Source organism: Penicillium robsamsonii (genome assembly GCF_028829455.1).
Source record: "Penicillium robsamsonii strain IBT 29466 chromosome Unknown utg000001l_segment0_segment0, whole genome shotgun sequence".
NCBI lineage: Eukaryota > Fungi > Ascomycota > Eurotiomycetes > Eurotiales > Aspergillaceae > Penicillium > Penicillium robsamsonii.
The window spans coordinates 112,586-137,077 of record NW_026643219.1 but is presented as its reverse complement, the minus strand read 5'-3'; the positions used below and the strand labels follow the sequence as shown (position 1 = coordinate 137,077).

The following is a 24,492-nucleotide window of genomic DNA, read 5'->3' as shown; positions in this document are numbered from 1 at the left end:
GCTGAATTATACCCACATGGCAGTCGACTAAAAAAAAGGCAGCTCCTTCATTTTCGAAGGTGATGTCGATAATGCCTTTATTGCCCTAAAACTACACCCGCTTGATCCTCAGATTCAAAATAGACCGGGTTTCATAGACTTTGGCTGGCCCAGAGTGTGCACTTGCCACGTTGACGTTGAATGTGCTTCTGCTGCAAGTGCAATTAGATCTCGCTCCAGAGCCAACGAATTTACAGCACAACTTTTATGATTTTTTGTTTTATTCGAGGTCCAGGCATGAGAACTGAGATATCATCTCAAACAGCCGACAGGACTATGAACCTTGTTTTATGACTTCTTAAGAGGTTTGGGGGATTTATGGCCGACACGATGTATGCGCCCACGGCCCTCTCGGGGTCATGACTTTTCTTCTATACTCTACTCTATCCTTTTCCTTTTCTTTTCTCTTTGCATGCTGGACTTTGCATCTTGAGGCGTTTTGGGCTTTCAGCCAAGGATTTCGCTTATATATAAATATACCCAGGTTACCCGTCTTCCTATAGTCTCTGACACTTTCCATTTGCTACCTGCATGTCAAGTCAATATGTTTCTGTGGAATCAACTTTTGCTCCTGGTACTCTTCTTGAATATCTCCCCTACCTCTTTCCTTATTTCTTATACTCATGCCCCCTTGTATTGTTTCAATTTCGCTGAGACGTAGCAGCATTTGGAAGACTGCACACGCAAGTCTAGTTCGACACTATCAGACGTGGATTCTACTTGTTTTTGCAACTACTGCCGTTGAACTTTATATAAAGATAAAATTGAGTCTTAGAACGATATACATGTCTGTTGAATATAGTAGCACCTGGATCATTCTAATCATCATGACCTGTCTGCTTGTGGATGCATTCATTCGCTGCAGCACGAGATCAAACAAAGCCCAGAAGCTTTTGCCCCCAACGCCGGATTGCAGACCATCAGCCCCTAAAATATGAACGCCACCGTATGCAAAATATGCTAGTACAGCCCCCCAACAATGGAGATGCAGGTAGAAAAAGGAAAGTACAGCACACACAAACCAAAAAAAAGAAAGACATGCCTACTATCGTCGCCGATTCCTAGTAGTACCCCTCGAAGCCCCATTAGTCGTAGGCTTGTCCAAATCCCCATTGACACCCTCCCTCCCAGCCCCAGGCGTCCTTCGTCGCATAGTCCCTGGCCCAACAGCAACAACATCCTCACCAGAATCACTGTCCTCAACATTCAGCAAGACAGGTAGATTAAACGGCTCAACGCCATCACCATCCCCATCTCCCTTGACCGAATCAAACGTCAGAGCATCCGGTACTTCATCCTCCTGATCCAGCCGTCGCTGATGTACCTGCTCGGCCGGGTGAACATCGAACTCATCCTCCGCCTCCATGTACTCGACATTCTCCTCAACCTCACCGAAATCAGGCGCCAGCGCCGACCATTTCTGCGGCGACACTATCGACCACGTGTATATGCATCCGGTCTCCAGCCCGCACGCCACAACCATCGGCCTGCTCGGGTGCCACTCCACAACGCCGAGCTCCTCTCGCGGCCCCTCTAGGATCTTGACCAGTGACCCGTGGCTGCGTTCCCACACGTAGATATCAGGGTTCATGAATGTTGTTGCGGTGACGAACTCGCCGGTCGATGAGAATGTTACATGGTTCCAGCTGAGCCGATTGACCACGTCTTGAAACTTGTGCTCCACGTGCAGTTTTATCGCAGATGGTTCCAGGTCGATCCCCAACTGTGATAGGTCTGGCATTAGCACCGTGCGGATTACGCGGTCCGAGCTATTGACTAAGAGGTCGCGCCCATTGCTGGCTAGACGGAGGAGGATCACTACTCCGTTGCAGAGGCGCATTGAGTGGATTGTGGTGCAGGTTTGTGTTTCGATTATGTTGATCCAGCCTTTTGAGGTGCCGGCGATTATGTGGTTACCGAAGGCTGTGAAGATGGTTACGCATGTTGAGTGCTTGGCATCTTGCGCTGCTTGTTTGGCCGCTACGGCTGGGTCGACTTCTTCGTCTTTTGAAGCTTGTGGTCTGAGGGGGGCGGAGGGAAGGATTCGTTTGATTGGTTTTGTACTGGAGACGTCTACCAGTACTGGTTGGTCTTCGAAGAGGGATGCGACGAAAAGGAGACTGGGTAACAGAATAACAGAATAAGTTAGATGATGTGACTTTTGACAGATAGTGGGGGGAATTGTGGTAACTGTACTGGTTGAACGGGTGTAGCTCGGCGATGTACACTGGCGCTTCGAATCGGACTGTGCGGATTCGTGAGCCATCTTTGAGATCCCAAAGAATGCATTTCCAGTCTTGGGATGAGGTGAGGAGGTATCGGCCATCGCGAGACCAGCTGGGTACGAAGTCAGTATTTTGGGAGTTCAATGTAGATCGGTGTGTTTAGTCTGGGGTAATTGTACCTCAGAGATTGGATCTGTCGCGTGTGGCCTTGCAATTTGCGCGCTACGCCATTGGTTTCAATATCGAAGATCACCACTGTGCCATCCACCTAGAGAATTTCTTAGTCTTCAAACCATTATATGTAAATGGCTTTTTGGGTAGTGGGTTCACGAACTCGTCCGGAGGCAAGGTAATCGCCTTTGTGGTTGAAGCTTAAACATGTCGCATGACCGCTGCCTATATCGCGTTGACTCGGTCAGTGTCTTCATTGTCAGCAAGTATGGGTGGTACATACTCAGCTTCTCAGTCAAAGTATCCGGGTATTCCTGCGCCAGGACAAATGGATCGACGAGTGAGAGATTCATCGCGCTAGGTGCTATGGGGATGATAATTTGAATTCAAAGTGAATCCTCAGCCTGTCAGATAGGCCAGGATGATAACTGGTGTTCAAGCATCCAGTGTGAACTCCAGATATAGCTTTTTGCGTAGCGACAATAATCCTATTTCCTTCTGCCGGTATCGATATCCTCAAGAATCTAGAAGGTCCAAGGCGGTGACAAAGCCCATCTAAAACAAACTCAGGTCGATGCCTGATAATGATGCCTGCACCATTCACCGCTTTCATTCACCATAGTGAACTGGTACATTAAATTCTGCCGCTGCCTGCACTTTGGGGAAGGTATCCACCAATTTGCCAAAGCGGTGAGCTCCCGTTTAGACGGCAACCATCGTGCAGGGAAAACTCAAGCCCCATCACAGTGAGGCGATCTCAGAACATCACCCTTTCATCTCCCCGACACGCCCATCCACCCACCGCCTCCACAATCTAGGAGGATCGCGCTTTCCCCATCGCGATACTTCTTTCAAGTTACCGCGACGATCTTCTTTGCCGCGCTCTCCTTCTCCTTCTTTTCTTCTTCGTGACGTTCGGGACCTCTAGGTCGCCGGCGCCCTCGTGGCAAGGGCTGCCCAAGGCCTCAGCCGGCCAGCTGCTTCCACACCACCTTCTTTTCATCGCCGCTACGTGTAAATCTGACTTCTAGCTTGCGAGCAAGTCTGTCACTTTCTTTTTTTCGCGACATTTACGACCCGACATTCGTCGTTTACACCGGTTTTACGACACGCCTACGTGACCGGTCATCTCCGCCTTTTTTTCATCCTCATTTTTTTGTCACTACAACTCCGCCATCATGTCTAACGTGTTTTTCCCTTACTCTAAGGCGCCTTTGCGCACCATTAAGGAAATTCAGTTCGGTCTCTTTGCCCCCGAAGAGATCAAGCGCATGAGTGTGGTTCATATCGAATATCCAGAGACACTGGTGAGTAACTCTCGATTTGTTATCGGCTGCATCATTTTCAGCCATGGTTTTTCCTTCCTGTTCGCGATGACGACTTGATGGCTAAATGAGAATAGGACGATCAACGCCAACGGCCTCGGACTAAGGGTATCAATGACCCTCGCCTGGGTACCATTGACCGTCAATACAACTGCGAGACTTGCGAAGAGGGTCCGAAAGAATGCCCTGGACATTTTGGTCACATTGAGCTCGCGTCTCCAGTGTTCCATATTGGTGCGTAACAGATTTGCCTCGGTTTCCTCCTTTCGTCTTTTCTGTTCCCTGCTGACTTCTTCACCCCACTCTAGGTTTTTTGACTAAAATCAAGAAGCTTTTGGAGACAGTTTGCCACAACTGTGGAAAGATTAAGGCCAACACGGTTAGTCATCCCTACTGGGATGGCAAATCTTGAGTGGTTCACTTTGCTGACATGGATACCAGGCCGATTCCAAGTTTACCGAAGCCCTCCGTTTCCGTGATCCCAAGCGACGTTTCGATTCTATCTGGCGACTCTCCAAGGATGTCCTGGTATGTGAAGCCGACGCGCCTGCTGATGATGAGGAATTTTCGAAAGACTCCCAGAAGGGCCGCTCCCATGGCGGCTGCGGTAACGCCCAGCCCACTGTTCGGAAGGAAGGCATCTGTCTGGTTGGAACATGGAAGCCTAGCAAGGCCATGATGGAGGATGAGATGGCTCAACCGGAGAAGAAAGTCATCACTCCCACAATGGCGCTGAACATCTTCCGAAACATCTCCCTGGAAGATGTCCGCATCATGGGCCTCAGCAACGACTACGCTCGTCCCGAGTGGATGATTCTTACCGTCTTGCCCGTCCCTCCCCCGACCGTCCGCCCTAGCGTTGTAATGGGAGCTACAAGTGGCGCTCGCGGTGAGGATGATTTGACTTATAAGCTTGCGGAAATTGTCCGTGCAAACCAAAACGTTCAACGCTGTGAGCAGGAGGGAGCACCCGAGCACGTTATTCGTGAATTCGAATCTCTCCTTCAGTACCACATTGCCACTTACATGGATAATGACATTGCTGGTCAACCCACGGCGATGCAAAAGGGAAACCGCCCCGTGAAGGCTCTTCGCAGTCGTTTGAAAGGTAAAGAGGGTCGCCTGCGTCAGAACTTGATGGGAAAGCGTGTCGACTTCTCTGCTCGTACCGTTATCACAGGTGACCCCAATTTGAGGTTGGACGAAGTTGGTGTCCCATACTCAACCGCTCGTATTCTCACCTACCCGGAAGTGGTCACACCCTACAATATTGAGAAGCTCCAGAAGTTGGTCGCAAACGGACCCAACATTCACCCTGGTGCGCGATATATTGTTCGTGACAATGGTGAACGTATTGATCTTCGCCACGCTAAGCGCGCAGGTGCTCAGCAACTACTTTACGGTTGGAAGGTCGAGCGCCATCTTGACAATGGTGATTACATTCTGTTCAACCGTCAGCCGTCTTTGCACAAGGAATCCATGATGGGTCACCGTGTCCGTGTTATGCCCTTCTCCACATTCCGAATGAACTTGTCGGTTACCAGTCCCTACAACGCCGATTTCGATGGTGATGAGATGAATTTGCACGTCCCCCAGGGCGAAGAGGCGCGCGCTGAGCTCGCCGAGCTCACTTTGGTACCGAAGAACATTGTTTCTCCGCAGCGTAACGGTCCTCTGATGGGTATTGTGCAGGATACCCTCTGCGGTATCTACAAGATCTGCCGTCGTGACAGCTTCCTCACCAAGGACCAAGTCATGAACCTCATGCTGTGGGTCCCTGACTGGGATGGTGCTATTCCACCCCCCGCAATTATTAAGCCTCGCCCCCGTTGGACGGGAAAGCAGATTATTAGCATGGCCTTCCCCTCAGGCCTCAATCTTCTGCGCGTGGACAAGGACGGCTCGCCTTTGGCTGAGAAGTTCAGTCCTCTCAACGATGGAGGTCTCTTGATTCACGGTGGACAGCTGATGTATGGTATGCTCTCCAAGAAAACGGTCGGTGCCAGTGGAGGTGGTGTCATCCACACCATCTTCAACGAGTACGGTCCTGACACTTGTGTCAAATTCTTCACTGGAGCCCAAACCATTGTTGGGTACTGGTTGCTGCACCACGGTTTCAGTATCGGTATCGGTGACACCATTCCCGATCAAAATACTATCAACAAGATTGAGGAGGCCGTCCGGAACAGAAAACAGGAAGTCGAGGAGATTACGGCCAGTGCCACTGAAAACACACTGGAAGCCCTCCCTGGTATGAATGTGCGTGAGACATTCGAGAGTAAAGTTTCTCGTGCCTTGAACAATGCTCGTGACGAAGCTGGTGATGCCACAGAAAAGAGTCTCAAGGATCTGAACAACGCGATTCAAATGGCGCGGTCCGGTTCTAAGGGTTCGGCAATCAATATCTCGCAGATGACTGCGCTTGTCGGACAACAGTCTGTGGAGGGCAAGCGTATTCCGTTCGGCTTCAAGTATCGTACCCTCCCTCACTTCACCAAGGACGATTACTCCCCCGAGTCGCGTGGATTCGTCGAGAACTCATACCTCCGTGGCTTGACTCCTACTGAATTCTTCTTCCACGCCATGGCTGGTCGTGAAGGTCTGATTGATACTGCTGTCAAGACTGCCGAAACTGGTTACATCCAGCGTAAGCTGGTCAAGGCCCTTGAAGAAGTCATGGTCAAGTATGATGGTACTGTGCGTAACTCCCTTGGAGATATCATTCAGTTCATCTACGGAGAGGATGGTCTCGACGGTGCCCACATCGAGAACCAGCGTGTCGATCACATCAAGTGTTCCGATGCGAAGCTCATCGAACGATTCCGTGTTGATGTTATGGACCCCGAGCGAACTCTCGGCCCAGAGATTTTGGAGCAAGCCAACGAAATCGCCGGCGATATGGAGGTACAGAGATACTTCGACGAAGAATGGGAGGCCATTCTGAAGGATCGTGACTTCCTGCGCACAGTGGTCAAGGAAGATGAGGAGATGATGCAGCTTCCCATTAATGTCCAGCGTATCCTGGAAATGGCCCGAACCACTTTCCGTATTCGTGAGGGCACAATCAGTGACTTGCACCCTGCTGAGGTCATTCCCCAAGTTCAGCAACTCTTGGATCGCCTGGTGATCGTTCGTGGTGATGATCCCATTTCGAAGGAGGCTCAGGTTAATGCAACTTTGCTGTTCAAGGCGCAACTGCGCAGTCGCCTCGCTTTCCGTCGACTTGTCACAGACTATTCGCTCAACAAGCTAGCATTCCAGCACGTATTGGGTGCTGTTGAAAGTCGTTTCGCTCGTGCGGCCGCCAACCCTGGTGAAATGGTTGGTGTTCTTGCAGCTCAGTCTATTGGTGAGCCTGCGACTCAAATGACGCTGAACACTTTCCACTTTGCTGGTGTGTCCTCCAAGAACGTCACGCTTGGTGTTCCACGTCTTAAGGAAATTCTCAACGTTGCCACCAACATCAAGACACCATCCATGACTGTGTACCAAGAAGGTATGATGACCCACGATAAGGAGGGTGCCAAACTCCTTCGAAGTCTCGTGGAGCATACTAGTCTGCGGTCCGTCACGGAGTCGACGGAGATTTACTATGATCCCGATATTCAGTCAACTGTTATCGAAAACGATAGGGATATGGTGGAATCATACTTCATCATTCCTGAGGATAATGCCGACGACGCATCTCAGCAGTCGAAGTGGTTGCTCCGTATTGTTCTCAGTCGCCGCTCCCTCCTTGATAAGGGTCTCACGGTGCAGGACGTTGCTACAAGGATCAAGCAGGCCTATCCCCGTGATATTGCCGTCATCTTCAGTGATAACAACGCCGACGAGCAAGTTATTCGTATCCGTCAAGTCCAAGACTACAAGGATGACGATGATGAAGATGTTGAGTACGATGTAACCTTGAAGAAACTTGAGCAGCACTTACTGGACACTTTGACCCTTCGTGGTGTTCCCGGTGTTGACCGTGCTTTCATCAACGAGAAGGCCAAGGTCCGAGTCATCGAAGATGGTTCGCTCCACACTAGCAAGTCTGATCCGCTTTGCAAGGAATGGGTTCTGGAAACCAGTGGATCTTCTTTGGCTGCTGTTCTTTCGATTCCGGGCGTCGACGCCTCGCGCACCTACTCTAACCAGTTTATTGAGATTTTCGAGGTCTTCGGTATTGAGGCTGCCCGTACAGCTGTGCTTCGCGAATTGACCCTGGTGCTCGCCTTCGACGGTTCTTACGTTAATCACCGTCACTTGGCTCTGCTGGTTGATGTTATGACTGTTCGTGGTTATCTGACTCCTGTTACCCGTCACGGTATCAACCGTGCCGACAATGGTGCCCTCATGCGTTGTTCATTCGAAGAGACAGTTGAAATTCTGCTGGAGGCTGCTGCGTTCGGAGAACTTGACGATTGTCGCGGTGTGTCGGAGAACTTGATCCTTGGACAGATGGCGCCTGCCGGAACGGGTGAGTTTGACGTCTACCTGGACCAGAGCTTGCTCAACACTGTCGTGTCCAACAATGCACGCTACGGCCTTATGGGTGCAGTCGGCGCAAAGGATGCCATTATTTCGGACGGTGCTGCTACTCAGTATGACACCGGTTCTCCTATGCCTAGCTCCCCCTACATGGCCGGTAGCGATCCCGATGCGACGTTCTCGCCTATGCACCAGATTGGCCAGGAGCCGACTGGAGGTCTCACCGAGTACCAGGCTAGCTCGACTTCCTTTGGTGGCTTCAGTCCTGCGGCTCGCAGCCCCGGTGGCTACTCCCCAACAAGTCCCTTCAATACTAGCCCGACGTCTCCTGGATACTCTCCATCTTCGAGCTATTCACCGACATCTCCTGGCATTGGAATGACAAGCCCGCGAATGATGACCTCCCCAGGGTTCTCACCTTCCAGCCCATCGTTCCAGCCGACGTCTCCGGCTTATTCGCCAACCTCGCCCGCGTACGGCCAAGCGTCACCCACCTCTCCTTCATACTCTCCAACTTCGCCTGGGTTCTCGCCGACGTCGCCTAACTATAGCCCGACTTCCCCCAGCTTTAGTCCGGCCTCGCCGGCGTTCAGTCCGACTTCGCCGAGCTACAGTCCCACCAGTCCTGCGATTGGTGGTGCTCGGCACCTGTCTCCAACATCTCCCACCTCTCCCAAGTACACACCAACTTCGCCTGGTTGGTCTCCTACGAGCCCTCAGTCTTACTCGCCGACTTCTCCCAATTTCTCTGGTTCTCCAACGTCGCCTACCTCTCCGGCGTACAGCCCGACATCTCCGGCGTACAGTCCTACGTCGCCGCGCCAGTGAATATCGTGCAAAGATGGCTTGCCTGTCTCAGGGTCGTGCTCCACACCTGTACCATCATCGAATTGAACCCCAACCACTAAACAAAAAAGATCTTTTCGCGCTACAAATCTCGGAAATGATTGATAATTTTTTTTTCACGATATCGGGGATTGCCTCCCATTCATTGTATCTGTTTAGTCTTTTTTTTTTAACCAATTAACCAACAACGCGTGCCCCCCGTTTGGTTTCAGCCGCCATCGTTTTGAGATTGCTTTGCTTTTTTCGGGCGCACTATTCCCCCATCGTGCAAAGACCGCACATGCTTCGATCAGAACCGAGGACAAACTCCATGGATGCTGTGAGATAGGAGTGCGGACTTTGGTTGCCATTGGGGAATTTGTGTACACATCCTTTTTATTGCATGGAAAGCGCACTGGGGATGTATTTTGACTGCTGCTTTCCGTTTTGTACACACCCTCCTCAGGGGACGAGTAGATTCCAACAATGTTCATGACATTCCCAATCCTTTCCCTATAACTCGTAGAAAACAAGAATCTCTGTAGATTCCTAGGATTTGGTGGTTTAGAGAAGTCTAGATTCTGTCCTAGTATCATGTGCGAATCGAAGAACATGTTAAATGAGATAGCCAAGAAGGATCTTGGAATATTATACATCATACATATAGAAAAAATGCCTTACAGATGCATATATGGTACCCAGGTACATCGGTACATACAATGTAATGTAGTGATTGGCCCTCGGCAAAATGAAGCTCCGTCAAGCCAAGTGGCCCGTACTCTGGCAACTACATCATATCACGATCCAGCTCTGTCGCTTTTGTGATTCGCATTGCTCTGAGAGTCGCAATGTGCTTCACACTCCGACATTATATCAGTATTTTGCAGGCATTATGAGGACGCCGTTCTCACTCTTTCTCTCGGCCCTGCGTAAGATTTGCCCGCACCTGCAGGACCGCAACCGTAGCTGACTCCAGTTTCCAGTGCTATCCCAGACGTGTGCAGCCGGGCCTGGTCAGCCGCTCACTGACCAAACAACCACCGGAGCAATCGGCCACGATGCAAATCACGAATTTACGTTCCAGACAGGGGAAGCAGAACCCCGGCCCATGACTCGTGAGTAGAGACAACTTCCGGGCCTCGCGCCTTACCGACTAACGCTTGATACTGACCAACCTTATCGTCTGATAATAGAACGAGTTGAGAATGCCTGGGATACACTTCGCACAACAAAGAACACAGTCCTTCAAGCCGACAAGTCAAGAGGATTACTTGGGACTGCCGTATACTATGGCCGCCAAACGGTCCGACTGCTATTCTTGAATGGCCCTTCCACCGAACAGCCCGAGCGGAAATTGAACAAACATGTTACAGCAGCAGTGGAGGAGCTAAAAACAGCCGCAGACGAAGACCAAGACCCGGATGCGATATTTTTGTTAGCAGAGATGAACTTCTATGGCAACTTCTCCTATCCCCGCGACTTCAAAGAGGCCTTCCGCCGGTACCATGAGCTGGCATGGCTGGACGGGAATAACACAGCGCAGAACATGGTCGGGTTCATGTATGCGACGGGGATCGGCGGTGCGGTCGAACCCGACCAGGCAAAGGCCCTAATGTACCATGAGTTTGCAGCGGAAGCAGGGAACATCCGCTCGGAGATGACACTTGCATATCGGTACCACACTGGCATTGGAACACCGAAGGATTGTGACCACGCGATCCATTACTACAAGAAGGTTGCGGACAAGACGATCGAGTACTACCGCTCAGGCCCTCCGGGTGGTAGGGCTTTGGTTCGAGAATCTTATCGTTGGGCAGATGAAGAAGGTGGTGTATACGGCCCAGGAGCCAGTGTGTCGAGCTCGGGTCAAAATGCGCGGGACTCTGCCAATGCCACCCCTGAGGCCAGCGTGGAAGATATCCTAGAGTACTTGGACCTCATGTCCCGAAAGGGCGAGCTAAAAGCTACGTACACCCTCGGTAAGATGAACTACGAGGGCGCCCGGGGCTTGCCGCGGAATTTCCGACGGGCTATGAGGTATTTCAAGGTTGTTACTAAGAAATATTGGAACAAAGATGGGTCCGTCAACTCAAACCCTCCTGCAGGCCTTGATAAACTGGCATCCAAGGCCGCAGGACATATCGGTCTGATGTACCTCCGCGGAGAGGGGGTTGAGCAACACTACCCGACTGCCCTCACATGGTTCCGACGGGGTATTGCGAACGGCGACTCTCTCTGCCAGCATTGGATGGGTCTAATGTATCTCAAGGGCTATGGGGTTCCACAGGATGGCTTCAAGGCATCTCACTACTTCAAAGCAGCGGCAGAGCAGGATTCTCCGGCATCAGAATCACGATTGGGTGCTCTTTTCTTGGATCAAGGAGACGTGGCAAGCGCAACACGTTACTTTGAGCTTGCAGCCCGCTGGGGGTGGATGGAGGCATACTACTACCTAGCGGAAATGGCCAACTTCGGTATTGGGAGACAGCGGCACTGTGGCGTTGCCGCTGCCTACTACAAAATGGTTGCCGAAAAGGCAGAGATTGTCCATTCAGCCTTCGCAGAGGCAAATACTGCTTACGAATCTGGTGACAAGGAGGGCGCTCTCATCCCATCGATGATGGCAGCAGAGCAGGGTTATGAGAATGCACAGGCGAATGTGGCTTATCTGCTTGATGAGCATCGCTCTGTGCTCTCGCTCAGTTCCATTATTCCGTGGGCGGAGAAGGCTCGCTCCTCCTTGATGCACAATGCGAGACTCGCGTTGATTTACTGGACCCGCTCTTCGAAGCAAGCTAACATCGACTCTTTGGTCAAGATGGGTGACTACTACCTGTCTGGCACGGGCACACCTGTCGATGCGGAAAAGGCCTCGATCTGTTACCACAATGCCGCTGAAGCCCACCACAGTGCACAGGGCTACTGGAATCTGGGCTGGATGCATGAGAATGGCGTGGCAGTGGATCAGGATTTCCACATGGCCAAGCGGTATTATGACCTGGCTCTCGATCTCAGCCCCGAGGCGTATCTGCCAGTCAAGCTCAGCTTGATCAAACTCCGAATTCGAGGATACTGGAATCGCTTCACCAACGGAGATATTAACCCCATCCGCGAGGAGGAAGGTAAGCAACTCATCCCCACTTACCCCGTGGAATCAATCGCGTCTTTCTAGTTTCTTACTTACAATTTCCACCAGACTCGAAGCCCCGTCGTACCTTCAAGGAATGGGTCAAGGCTTTCATCGAGAACGACGAAGAGGGCTATTATGAAGACCTTTACGAACAACAACGAGAGGATGATGAATATCGTGGCTTGGAGTCTGAAGGGCACGAGGACGGCTACTATGATGACCTGGACCTGGATATCGACGAGGGAATGCTCGAGGGTCTCCTCATTGTCGGATTGGCTGCTACGCTGTTGATTTTGGTTTATTTCCGTCAGCAGCAGCAGCGCAACCGACAGAATGAGAACGCTAATCCCAATGCCCAGAATGGAAATGGGAACGCCAACGATCGTGGGGTATTCCCTCGACCTGGCGACCCTGAATTCGGGCAATGGGTAGCAGGAGGAATTGGTCATTGAGAATCTAGTGTATTTCAGCGCGACCTGCGACCTGTAGATAAATTCCATTGCTTATCGATAAGACTGCATCTCCGCATTTCACTTGGCTTCTCCAACTTTTTTTATATTTCTTCTTTTGAACACACATCGAACTTTTGAAGTCTGTATCAAATTGATGATGAACAAGCCTTCTAGTAAACGTCGTCGCATCAGCCCAGCCACGGCTCTCTCAAAGCCGTTCAAGTCTCCGCTACGCAGACCTGGACCAACAAACACCGACGACACACCATCCAAGTCTGTCGCACCCAGGACTCCCGATGACGCAAAAGTTTCAGCGACTGTTACCATTCCTGTAGAGTCCGACTCAATGTTAAATACACCAAGTCCGACAACAACTCCAGTACTTCCTAAGCGCAAACGCACGCTACATCTCTTGTCCCCATTACCCTCACAATCATTCCAAACCTCCGACCCAGAGATCCTAGAACTGCAAAAACAGCACCGAGAGGTCCAGTCAAAGGTTGATGCGCTCATAGCCAAACTCGAACTCGCAACTCAGGCCCGCAACCTCGAGACAAACACTAAATACATGGAGATTCCAAACCTCATTACCAAATGGCGACTCGCTAGCCAGGATGCAGCCGATGAGGTATTTGTCGGTGCCAAGGAAAGGGTTGATCGCATGGGAGGAATGGCGGCCTGGAAAGAGCAGTCGAAGCGTGATGCAACTCGGTGGGAGTTTGACGAGCAGCGTGGTGAGCGGGAGCACATTGACGAGGACGAGGGAGATCTTGACAACTACGACGCCGAGGATTCTTCTGGCCATCTACCAAAGAAGAATAATGGAGAGGAGAGTCAGGCCGAGGTACGTGTAGTGGTATTGCCGTGCTTCTTGGTGGACTCTGCGTGCTGACATTGTCACTTAGGAGTTCACGATGGAGTTCATGCTCAAGAGTCTACATGTTGATCCAAAGTTGATTGGATATGATGCAGAGGCTCAAAAATGGATCAAACGCTGAATGTCGCTGTCGACTCGTTGATCCAGTGAGAGTTCTTAATAGGGCTTGGGGAAACGGGTATGAATGTTATGACCATGGACTTTATTTCCAACCCGACTTGACGATGCTAAGATCTCTTACTGTGTTACATATCTTAACAAGAAGCAGTATATATGGTTAATAAACCATTTCTTATCAACATCGCCTAGACCTTCCTATTATAGCCAGTTAATAAGGAGATATCGCACCGGCGTGGATCAACTCCGTTATCGCAGGTCTCCCCGCATTTCCTCCCACTCCCTATATGTGCCCAATTGCTGCATGTCGCGCCCCCTGAAGCAAAGAGATATAGCATGCGCTCGCTGCTTCCGACACAAGCGGAAATGTGATCATGCGAAACCTTCATGTGGCGAATGTCGTCGCAAGGGTGCTGAATGCTTGCCTGCTCGGTCTCGGAAAACGGGAGATAACATCACAATCCCGCTGGAATATTTGAGACAGCTCGAGAAACGGGTCGCGGAGCTGGATCGTGAGCCCAGTGTTACAGAAACAACAGTGGAAACATGTGATGCTGGTGTCCAGACGGATTTTGAAGACCTAGAACACAAGCGCAATGACTCAGACTACCTGGTGACCGACCAGAATAGTAGCAGAGTAGAGAAAGATGAATCTCTCATACTTCTGTCAGACTTGCAACACAGCAGCCACGGATCACCTCGAACATCTCCACCATCTTTCTCCTCGGATGCGTTTTCTTTATTCCCGGAGACGACTTTCGACGTCCCATGGATCGACTTGGCACCCTCATATCCTTTGACCGATGGCGACTCTCCTTGGCCGAGAGAGCTCTACACAAATGTTTATTTCTCGGTGACTCACCGCGAATGGCCGTTCTTGAATGAAGCAGCTTGGAAATCATGGCATGCCGAAGCAATCCTAGATGGGCAGGATGAATGGAAAGCCTTCTTTCTGCAAATGGTATATGCTATTGGTGCATCCCTTTGCAGTAATCTCCAGCGAGACCCCTCGCACTCCGTCCGGTCAAAGGAATATTATGCCTCGGCCATGAGATATTACCCATATGTTGTCGGACATTCGTCTATGGTCTTACAAATCCAAGCTTCACTGTTCATGATACTTTATGCTATGCATTCTCCTTCTTCAGAGGATATCACAACGAGCGTCTCCTCTGTGTTACCTTTCTGCACAGCTGCCATGACAGAGATTCAAAAGCACGTATCGATATACCGCGACAATGGGTCCATGACCGAGTCTAGTGAAATTTTGTCTGAGAACATGTTCATCACTTGCTATATGCTCAATGAAGTCATTGTCTCTGGGTGGGATCGCCCAGTATCAGCTGCCTACAGGGTTGTTGATGATGACGTGAGTAATCCCAAGAGAAGTTTCTACTTAGCTTCTCTCGGTCACTAATTCTCAACTTAGATGTGCGCTCTGGGAGATACCCTCCAACCAACCCTAAGTACAAACCCCGCCATACGCCACTTGTTCCGACTACGCAAGATCCAAGCCGGCATCAGAAGATCGCGGGAGAACCGGCCCCGCAATCCCCTTGCCAGAGATGGTAAAGGCTACAGCTCCTCATTCAAGTCTGCTCTTGATAAATGGCGACAGGAGATTCCAAACTATGAATCAGACAATGCTCAACACGGGTATCTCCATCCTATATGGATGCGAAAGCTGTATGTTTACAGTCTCTTGATCCTGATAGAAGAGAAACGTGATTTCATCGAGATGGACGGAACGGAGGAAATCCTCGCGACAATTGCGGAAGCCTGTCATAATTTCCGGCTCTTCCAGGAAGAAGGACATGTGATGTGTTATACCTGGTCTGCAGTATGTGTCAAGAGTCCAGTTTCATTTCTATCATGGTACACTCTGAACTAACAATAAATCCATCATTAGCTTGTGTTCCAATTCCGGGCAGGAATCATGATGCTATACATTGTCTGGGCAACAGCTCCTGTTTCTGATATTCGCAATCAACAGCGTATCAGACAAGCTGTTGCTACATGTTCAGCCAACCTGGCTGGCTTTGTCGACCGATGGAAGGACGCAACGCCGTATATGAATGTGCTCGAGTTCATACGACAGAAGATTATGTGGAACACTGGCACATTTGAACCTAATTCTAGTACTCCGGTATCACTTGAAGAGGCTGAATTGCACTTGGAGCAGCTGAAGAAGAATTATTTGCACCGAGCTGTCTTGGGGATGATTGAAGATATGATGTATGGGGGAAGTATACATCAGGACTTGTTAGAGGACGATTTCAAAGAGGTATTGTAAATATGAGAGCTTTTTACTTTATGAGAGTACTACATAATCGAGTAATAAAAAGAAGAGTTGCGTTCATTTTGACGACGCTAGGTCTGTCATAATAAGATCAACTTGCCCGTTGTCGAGCCCGCCTTGGTATAAGCTGTGATAACTACGATAGTCTGTGTTAAAGCAGGACTCGACCACCTCCTCCAGGGTTGGTCACGTTCCGATGCGGGATAGGAAGCCTGGATAAACCATCTATCGCCCTCTATGATTGGCTTGACCACTTGGCCGTTAACATGGCATTCCAAAGACTCCAACTGGGAGTCCTTGAGTACCATTGATCCCTGGATCTGGATCACAACGGTGGAATCGTGAATCTCCTTCACTTGAGTCTCTACCACCAACTCAACGGTCGACGGAGAATCCCATGACTGAGGATCTTGAGCAGCCTTGATGAGATCAGAGTCAAGAGCAGGCACGAGCGATGGCTGAACACGGCCCTTCATTGCCGTCTCAAAGGCAAAGCCATACTTAAGTAGGCTGTTATCATCATATGCCTTTCCAGCAAAGGTAAGATTCACCGGCATCCCCGTATCTTCCATGATACCCATAGGAACGGAGATAGTGGGCACACCAAGATGACGAATAGGCCTATTACCATTGGAGTATTTGGCGCCATTACTCCACGCAAACAACGACGCTGTTTCATCGCAGTCGGCATCAGCAGCTCCGATATCACCATTAGCCGGGAAAACCACAGCATCAAGCCCAAGCCCATCCATCCAGTCCTCAAGAGTCTCTTTGCGCGCATTCTCAAGGGCCTGGATTCCCTGCTGAATGCCGGGGATCTCATAAATAGATGCCGGCCTCCGGTGCGGGTATTTAACCATCTCATCCCACCGCAGCGCATTAGCTGCATCGGGCGCACCCCTCAGAGACCCCGGCGCAAGCGGGAAGATAGTCGTCGGATCAACTTGAGAAAGAGTCTCGAGACCTTTTTGCCCGTTGTTAATCAGGAAGTCATCCCAGATATGTGCGACAAGCTCGCTCCGCTCCAGCGCCGGCCAGCCTTCTGGTAGCCCTGCAACGGTGACAAGCTGACCTTTGTCTGCGTTGGATTCGTAGGTTGTCACGAGGGGGAAGTCCGTTTCGATGACCTCCGCACCGCAGGACTCGAGGGCCTTTCTGGCGTTCTGCCATAGTTTGACTATGGAGGGCCGGGTGTTTACTCTGCTGGCTGGGGATAGAGGAGTATCGTCGCCTCCGATGTACATTGACGGTATACCAATGCGCTTCCCGCGCAAGGATGTGCTATCTTGTAATTCTGAAAAGGACTGTGGTCGGAGTGTATTGATTGAAGGGAGGGATATGAGCTTTTGCTCCTGGTAGAAATCTCCTATCGGGGCTTCGTCGGACACCGCAAGAACGTCTAGGACCTGGAACATATCTGCCATAGTCCTAGTATGAGGGACCAGGACATCACAGGTCAAGTAGAGTGGCCAGACACCACGGAGAGGAAGAAGGCCCTTTGAAGGTGTGTATGCAACAATGGCATTATTTGAGGCCGGCGAGCGACCTGAAGATACAGTCTCGGTGCCTAGAGAAAAGGCACAAAAGTTGGCCGCCGTTGCGACGGCCGATCCATTTGATGAACCAGAGGCATATGCCGCAGCCAGGTATGCAGGATTATACGGACTTTCAGCGCGCCCATAGCACCCACGTTGCATCCCACCGTATGCCATGGCGGGCATGTTCGTTCGGCCGAGGAGCACGGCGCCGGCCTGGCGGAGAAATTGGATACATGCAGCATCTTCGTTGGCAATGAGAGTTTCAAATGCAGGTGATCCGCTCGCAACGGTCATGCCCTTAACCTTAATACTGTCTTTTGCGAGGTACGGAATACCCTCCAATGGACGCGGCGGCAGACCGGCTGCCCGCCGGGCATCAGAGGCGGCTGCTTCGTCGAGAACGAATGGGTTTAGGATTGGGATGGCGGTGAGTTCTAGACTGTTTGCGTCGTAGACGCTGATTCGTCGTAGGTACCGTGATACCAAGCCGACACTAGAGAGCGATCCTGCAGAAAGTGCAGACTGGAGTTCGGAGATACTCGCGTCTAAGAGCGAGAAGTCTTTTGATTGAGCCATGACGATGACCTCGTCAGGAATCTTTTGAACAAGTAGAATGCAAGTAGAATGCAGAAAGTGATAGTAAACAGTAAAAATGTAATAGATGTAGAGATAAGTATACCCCCGTAAAGCGGACTATAGTCCGCCTTCCCCACACTTTTCGGACTATTGACCGCTCTGCTATCTCCAAAGCCATTTTGACCAAAGAGAACTTCACAGATAAAATAATCATGCTTATCTTCTTGGCGCTGATAGGTGTGGATTTATATATAACCAGGACTTCGATATGGGTTCCCAGTTCTATCCAACTTGACCCCTACCTATAATGGACCCCAATACAAAAGTGGATCAGTCCACAGAGAAAAATGCTACTCATGTTGCACTCGGCGAGACTCATGATATCGGAGCAAATCTATATCTAGAGGCAGAGCAGTTTACTGCTGAGGAACTGGAGGTTGAGGGCGCCGAGGTGCTGAGGATTATCGACTGGAGGATTATGCCCATGGTGAGTGACCACTCAGATACGTTGATAAGGGTGATTTCTAACAGTCTGTTATATAGCTCTACCTGACATATGTTATTCAATTCCTTGGTATGCAAAATGGAGTCTCCATCGTTACTCTATAGCTAATATACCTCTCTAGACAAACTATCACTTAATTATGCATCGGCATACTCCTTGATCCCAGACCTCGGTCTCGAAGGCCAACGATACTCATGGGTTGCTGCGATTTTCAATTTCGGTTATCTCTTCTGGGCTCTCCCAGCCAACCTACTAATCCAGCGATTGCCAATCGCCAAATATATGGGTGGTATGCTTTTCGTTTGGAGTGTACTTGTTGTTGCACATGTTGGAGCGAAGAACTACCCAGGAATACTGGTATTGAGATTCCTCTTGGGCATGGCAGAAGCCGGAATCAGTCCGTGCAGTGAGTTTTCCAGAACGCAAACCAAAGACATGAAGAGCACTAACACATTTATTTCGTATCTAGTGATGAACCTGACATCGATGTTCTACAAGCGATCCGAACAACCCTTGCGCATGGCTGTCTGGCTCAGCGCAAATGGCATGGCCACGATGGTAGGAGCACTACTAGGATTCGGCCTGGGCCATTCACACAACACTGCGCTCAAGAGCTGGCAGTTGATTTTCTTAACCATCGGACTGCTCAACTTCCTCTGCGCCTGTCTCTTCCTCTGGCTCATGCCAGACTCGCCCAACTCTGCCCGCTTCCTGACTCACCGACAGCGTGTGATCGCCGTGCAGCGTGTCGCCGAAAACATGATTGGCGTGAAGACCAAGGATATCAAACCACGTCAGGCACTAGAGATTCTCTGGGATATCAGGGTCCTCTGCTGCGCGGGAGTCGGCATCGCCTGTGGTGTGATCAACGGCGGTTCATCGAATTTCGCATCAGCCTTGATCAAAGGCTTTGGTTTCAGCGGGATCTACACTACACTCCTTCAACTACCCACAGGTGCGATTGAGGCAGTGGTGGTTCCAATCTGCGGTATCATTGCTACATACGTTAAAGATTCCCGCTGCATCGTTCTCGCAGTCGTATGTTTGATCCCCTTCGGCGGTCTTCTGGGTATCCGCTTTACTAGTCTCGACCACCCCTGGACGTTAGTTGGATGCACCTGGCTACAGTATCTTGTTGGTGCCCCCGTTATTATCTCGTGGAATCTACTTGCCACCAATGTTGCCGGCCACACCAAGCGTGCGGTGGCTAATGGTCTCTGGTTCTCGCTCTATGCGGCCGGTAATGTTGCGGGAGCGAATATCTTTTTTGCCAACGAGTCCCCCCGCTATTACTCGGGTCTGCTAGGCCTGCTCATTTGCTATGCGGGCATCATTGTGCTAGCATGCGTGGGATATATGTCGATGAAGTGGGAGAATTCAAGGAGGGATGCTGCAATGGTTGCGGCTGATACTGATGAGACCCCGGAGGATATTACCTCTCAGGCTATCTTGGATGGCTTCAAGGATATGACGGATATGGAGTCCAAGAATTTTAGGTATGCGCTTTAAGCTTAGCCTCGCGCTTAGATTTAATTGAATGTATGGATTACTTTGGGAGACAAGGAAACGGCCAATGATCTAAAATTTATTTACTGTGACTAGGACCCCCGTAGTTCTGGGCAATGATAGTTTGTACTAGCCTTCTCATCTCGACGTTCGAGTCATTCAACAATTTGTATTCGGGCCCTCAATCCCAAGCGCAGAACGCAACACAATGATTCTGTACAAAATCTTTCTAGAAAGCTCGCTGAAGCTCTTGGGTACTAGACTCAATGAAAACATATCATGCTTGGTATCGGAGGGATTGTGGATCTGGGATAGACTGGAGCTTGCGCCTCTTGATCAAATGTCCGGATTTGTCTTGTTCGGCTTCTCGTGCCATACTATCTTAGGAGGTGGATAAAAGGAGTTAAGCAGAATAGTAAATGAAATGAAAGTGACTTTATATATGAGAGTGTGTGATATTGACGGGAGATGAAAAGGAAAGGGAGCGAATGTGAGAGTGATGTTGATGAGTGATGGGATAGAAAGGGAACATACTTTGCATACGACTGATGGCGATGTTGACAGATGGAAAGATAAATGGGGGAAGACTGTCGAGGCAATAGAGAGTCATACTCACAAGGCTCTCAAATCAACATTCTTTTTTCATTTAGATATAAAATATTCTGCTGTAGAGCCTTCGGGTTGGTTTGATAAATTTATATAATGAGGGCATATAGGAAGGATGCGAACGAGTAGAAGTATATAGAGAGAACCTGAGGACTGTCTCCATCTACATTAGGTATATGTCACTTGTATACCGATCTGTGGAGTATCCAGGATTGTAATGTATGAACTGCCAACAAACAACATCGTAATAGAGACGATCTATGAGGATAGAAGGGAGAAACGGCTACAACTATATTACAAAACAGAAAACCCCTCTAATGCACCAGGTATATAACATGATCTTCCAAATTCACAATGTGGAACGGCTTCATATCATGGTTTTCTAGCAACAACCACAGTCTCGTATGGTGTTAGTCCAATATGATCTGGAAAACTCAACTCGGAGAATGGAGATTGACAGAAACGCGGCTCATAATCTGGCCAATCGACCCGAGGCCCGAGCCAGACAATGAAATCAACATTTTGATCACCATAGGTATCAATATATTTGGTGATGAGTTTTGGATCGCGTGGGTAGACAAACATCCACGCTGTAGCCTGTTGGGCGGCAGGCCAAAGGCCCCAACCTCCGCCAACGATATTCATATCTTCTTCGGTAATGTACCGATTAATAGTTGAGTCCACCTCAACACCCTCGACGGACACATTCTTGTCGTAATGCACGATGAGACCTTCGAGGAGACCAGATCCGCTGCCGACTGAGATGGTGAATGCGGGTTTTTTGGGGAGGAGCGAAGCAAGATAGGCGATCAAAGTGCTGGAGATGGCCAAGCAGCAGTCTGGGAATCTCTTGGGTTCCGGCAAAAGCCGATTGGAGATTTCGGATATATCCATGATGTTCTTGACGACTTAATTCAAGGTCAATAGATTGTAGCTCTAGAGGAATGGAGAGGATATCTCATTCGGAGGCGGATTTACTTATCCCCCGGGTATCAGAATTCACATCGGTTATGCATGTAGCTTCCAATCACATAGAGGACTAGGCAAAGATTGTTTATATAGCCTAGAGAGTAAAACGATATATTATTAAAGTATTAAGAACCTTCTAGAGGGCAAGTGTATCCTCCGACAGAGATATATTCCTCAGGCACCAACATTGCTCTTTTTGGAAGTATAACAGAAGTGACTGGGCTAAGTCCATCCAGGAACATGTTTGGGCAGTTACCACAAGACTACGCAGCGTTAGACAAGTCAATCTATTGGGTACAGACCATTGATGATGCATTCATGTAGGAAGAACTAATCATCGAAAAATAATCAAATGGGGTAGATTGAATGTTTATATCCTGCTTTCTATCATAACCAAACCCCAGCTCTAATTTCTCCCAGAAAGAAGAATAAGCACAAGCTGACTTATGTTTTATGTAAGTAGAAACGTCGACAGGAGCTATTGGATTAAGGTCATTTCAGAAATTCAAAATAACTGTGCTGGACAAGATCGGTGTCCTATACTGTCCTATAAACCCGGTCTATTCCCGGGACACATTTTGTAAATTATATAGATGATGAAGCCAGAGAGAGATCTTGAAAGGTGGAATCTCTAGAAAAACCGGGGACTAGCTCTATCTATGTACTAGTAAGCATGTAGTTATGACCTGCTTGTGGCGTATCCTCAATCCAGGCAAACATGCCGATGCATGGATCAACAATGACCAAATAAGAGTCCCGATGTCATACCATAGCCAAGAAGCTGGGGTGCACTGCATCGCTCTTCTCACATGATCTCTCAACTCAATATTACGTACCTTCATCCCTGTTTTCTATCTCTCACAACCCTCACAGGGGTTGCTATGCTACAGGGCTCACAGCGTGACTTTAAAAAAAAAAAATCAAATATCATGTGCATTCAAAAACTTCGTACAGAATCCAGGTATCATGGAAATCGCCGGAGTTCACCGGTATAAATATCAATCAGCGCCGCGTCCATCTTAGGCCTTCTCGATCAACCGATCAAAGATCTGACTAATCTCCTTGGCACTCTTCTTTGGAATTCTCTTCTGGTCGTTCTCATAGTCGACAAAGGTAACACCGAAGCGGGTCTCGTAGCCCTCGGCCCATTCAAAGTTGCTGGAAGTAAACAAGTTAGTGGGACTTTATATCAAAATCATCGAGGGAACAAGGTCCAAACATACTCCATAAGACTCCAAGCCATGTAAGCCCGGACATTGACGCCGTCGTGAGTATAGGCGTCAGCCATGGCACCGACATAATCCCGGAAATACTGCACACGGAACTCATCGTTGAGCAACTCCTCAAGCGGCATATCGTTCTCGCCTAGGACACTAGTACCGTTCTCGGTGACATAGATCTTGGGATATCCGTACCGCTCACTGAGCCACTTGAGCAGTTTCCGGAATCCGATAGCAGATGGTCGCAACCAAGGCGATTGTGTAAGAGGGCCGACACTGACGCCGTTCTTGTCTTCTAGCAGGAGCTCCAGGTTACCCGCGATATCGTTGATATCCGCCTCTCCAGTCTTGGCGCGGATGAAGTTCGCGCAGTAGTGGTTCATGCCGTAGAAGTCATTGCTGCCCTTGACAAGGGCAATGTCCTCCGGTGACCAGGTTGGCAAGCGGTCGCCAAGTTGCTTGATCATACTGTCTGGGTATTTGCCGTGGTAGATCGGGTCAGCGAACCATGAGATGGCGAACTCAATCTTGCGGTCACAGGCTTCCACGTCGGCTGGGTTCTCAGCATCCCAGGGCTCGGCCCAGTCACCTATTTGATTGATTTGATTAGTAGAGGCTCTGTATACGTTCCGGGGGAGAATGGGAACATACCGTTTAGCGTAATGCCAATCTCACCACCGTCCCGTTCTTTGAATTCCTCGCGGTAAATCTTCACCGCAGCTCCGTGGGCAACTAGCAAGCTGTGGCTGACAATCCACGGCTCAGTGGAGCTATCTCCCACTGGGCTCTTTGTGCGATCACTGGTGTGACCCGGGGCGAAGGAACCATTGTTGTATCCAAGAACACTGATGCACCAAGGCTCGTTGAAGGTGATCCAGTACTTGACCTTGGATCCAAAGGCCTCGAATACCACGCGGGCATAGTTTGTGAAATCGGCCACGAATTCCTCCTTGTTGAGAGGTCCACCGTAGCGCTTGTGGAGCTCATCCGGCAGATCCCAGTGGAAGAGAGTGATCATGGGAGTAATGCCCGCCTCAATCAGGTCATCCACGAACTTCTGGTAGAACTGTATGCCTTTTTTGTTGATTGGATCGTTCCGACCGCCGAGAGGGATAATGCGGGACCTATAGATTCAGACAAGCCGAAGTTAGCAACCTAAAAGATTGAAGCTCGAAGCAACACGAAAAGAGACGAACCATGACAGAGAGAACCGGTATGCCTGAGCACCGCATTCTTTCAACAAGGCGATATCCTCCTGTGTGTGGTGATAGGAGTCGCAAGCTACATCTCCAGTTCCAGCGCCAGCAATCTTGCCGGGGATCTTGCAGAATGTATCCCAAATTGACGGGGCACGACCATCTTCATTAACACCTCCCTCAATCTGGTATGCGGCTGTTGCAAAGCCCCAGAGGAAATCTGAAGGAAGAGTGGATTGCTCGATGGATCCCATGGTGAAATGAAGTGTCAATCAAATAGCTGTAGAAGCCGTATGCCAACCAAATTTCGAATCCGAGAACACATCGATATTTAAGTAGTTTCAACATTTTTTCATTTTGTTGAACCCAGAGTGTGAGACAACTCTCCAGAGCTTCCTTATCGTGACAGGAACGACCTCCGCGATCCGGAGTTGAGTCCGTGT

The 24,492-nt window shown here is 49.7% G+C and overlaps 9 protein-coding genes across 9 annotated transcripts; 5 read left to right on the top strand and 4 right to left on the bottom strand.

Moving 5' to 3' along the window:
* Positions 1–1,084: 1,084 nt before the first annotated feature.
* On the bottom strand, positions 1,085–2,788 carry N7447_000053 (Set1-mediated histone H3-K4 methylation subunit Swd1; the record flags this gene model as incomplete). The annotated part of the gene is made up of 5 exons (XM_057224329.1): positions 1,085–2,159; positions 2,236–2,376; positions 2,444–2,532; positions 2,599–2,660; positions 2,719–2,788. 5 exons carry the CDS (start codon positions 2,786–2,788, stop codon positions 1,085–1,087), a joined length of 1,437 nt encoding a protein of 478 aa, XP_057088345.1.
* Positions 2,789–3,613: 825 nt separating this feature from the next.
* Positions 3,614–9,061, top strand: N7447_000052 (DNA-directed RNA polymerase II subunit RPB1; the record flags this gene model as incomplete). The annotated part of the gene is made up of 4 exons (XM_057224328.1): positions 3,614–3,742; positions 3,838–3,994; positions 4,069–4,139; positions 4,202–9,061. 4 exons carry the CDS (start codon positions 3,614–3,616, stop codon positions 9,059–9,061), a joined length of 5,217 nt encoding a protein of 1,738 aa, XP_057088344.1.
* Positions 9,062–10,166: 1,105 nt separating this feature from the next.
* Positions 10,167–12,640, top strand: N7447_000051 (ubiquitin ligase complex subunit HRD3; the record flags this gene model as incomplete). Its single annotated transcript, XM_057224327.1, has 3 exons — positions 10,167–10,173; positions 10,252–12,180; positions 12,255–12,640. The coding sequence occupies 3 exons, from the start codon at positions 10,167–10,169 to the stop codon at positions 12,638–12,640; spliced, it is 2,322 nt and encodes a 773-aa protein (XP_057088343.1).
* Positions 12,641–12,797: 157 nt separating this feature from the next.
* Positions 12,798–13,638, top strand: N7447_000050 (putative DNA repair protein Dds20/Mei5; the record flags this gene model as incomplete). Its single annotated transcript, XM_057224326.1, has 2 exons — positions 12,798–13,484; positions 13,546–13,638. 2 exons carry the CDS (start codon positions 12,798–12,800, stop codon positions 13,636–13,638), a joined length of 780 nt encoding a protein of 259 aa, XP_057088342.1.
* A 300-nt stretch (positions 13,639–13,938) lies between these two features.
* N7447_000049 (uncharacterized protein) lies at positions 13,939–15,927 on the top strand (the record flags this gene model as incomplete). The annotated part of the gene is made up of 3 exons (XM_057224325.1): positions 13,939–15,003; positions 15,064–15,474; positions 15,544–15,927. The coding sequence occupies 3 exons, from the start codon at positions 13,939–13,941 to the stop codon at positions 15,925–15,927; spliced, it is 1,860 nt and encodes a 619-aa protein (XP_057088341.1).
* Positions 15,928–16,013: 86 nt separating this feature from the next.
* On the bottom strand, positions 16,014–18,047 carry N7447_000048 (amidase family protein; the record flags this gene model as incomplete). The annotated part of the gene is made up of 1 exon (XM_057224324.1): positions 16,014–18,047. The coding sequence occupies one exon, from the start codon at positions 18,045–18,047 to the stop codon at positions 16,014–16,016; it is 2,034 nt and encodes a 677-aa protein (XP_057088340.1).
* Positions 18,048–18,354: 307 nt separating this feature from the next.
* On the top strand, positions 18,355–20,061 carry N7447_000047 (putative MFS allantoate transporter; the record flags this gene model as incomplete). The annotated part of the gene is made up of 4 exons (XM_057224323.1): positions 18,355–18,534; positions 18,591–18,621; positions 18,674–18,958; positions 19,022–20,061. The coding sequence occupies 4 exons, from the start codon at positions 18,355–18,357 to the stop codon at positions 20,059–20,061; spliced, it is 1,536 nt and encodes a 511-aa protein (XP_057088339.1).
* A 975-nt stretch (positions 20,062–21,036) lies between these two features.
* On the bottom strand, positions 21,037–21,558 carry N7447_000046 (uncharacterized protein; the record flags this gene model as incomplete). The annotated part of the gene is made up of 1 exon (XM_057224322.1): positions 21,037–21,558. The coding sequence occupies one exon, from the start codon at positions 21,556–21,558 to the stop codon at positions 21,037–21,039; it is 522 nt and encodes a 173-aa protein (XP_057088338.1).
* A 1,094-nt stretch (positions 21,559–22,652) lies between these two features.
* On the bottom strand, positions 22,653–24,303 carry N7447_000045 (uncharacterized protein; the record flags this gene model as incomplete). Its single annotated transcript, XM_057224321.1, has 4 exons — positions 22,653–22,791; positions 22,857–23,442; positions 23,505–23,977; positions 24,050–24,303. 4 exons carry the CDS (start codon positions 24,301–24,303, stop codon positions 22,653–22,655), a joined length of 1,452 nt encoding a protein of 483 aa, XP_057088337.1.
* Between the last annotated feature and the right edge of the window lie 189 nt (positions 24,304–24,492).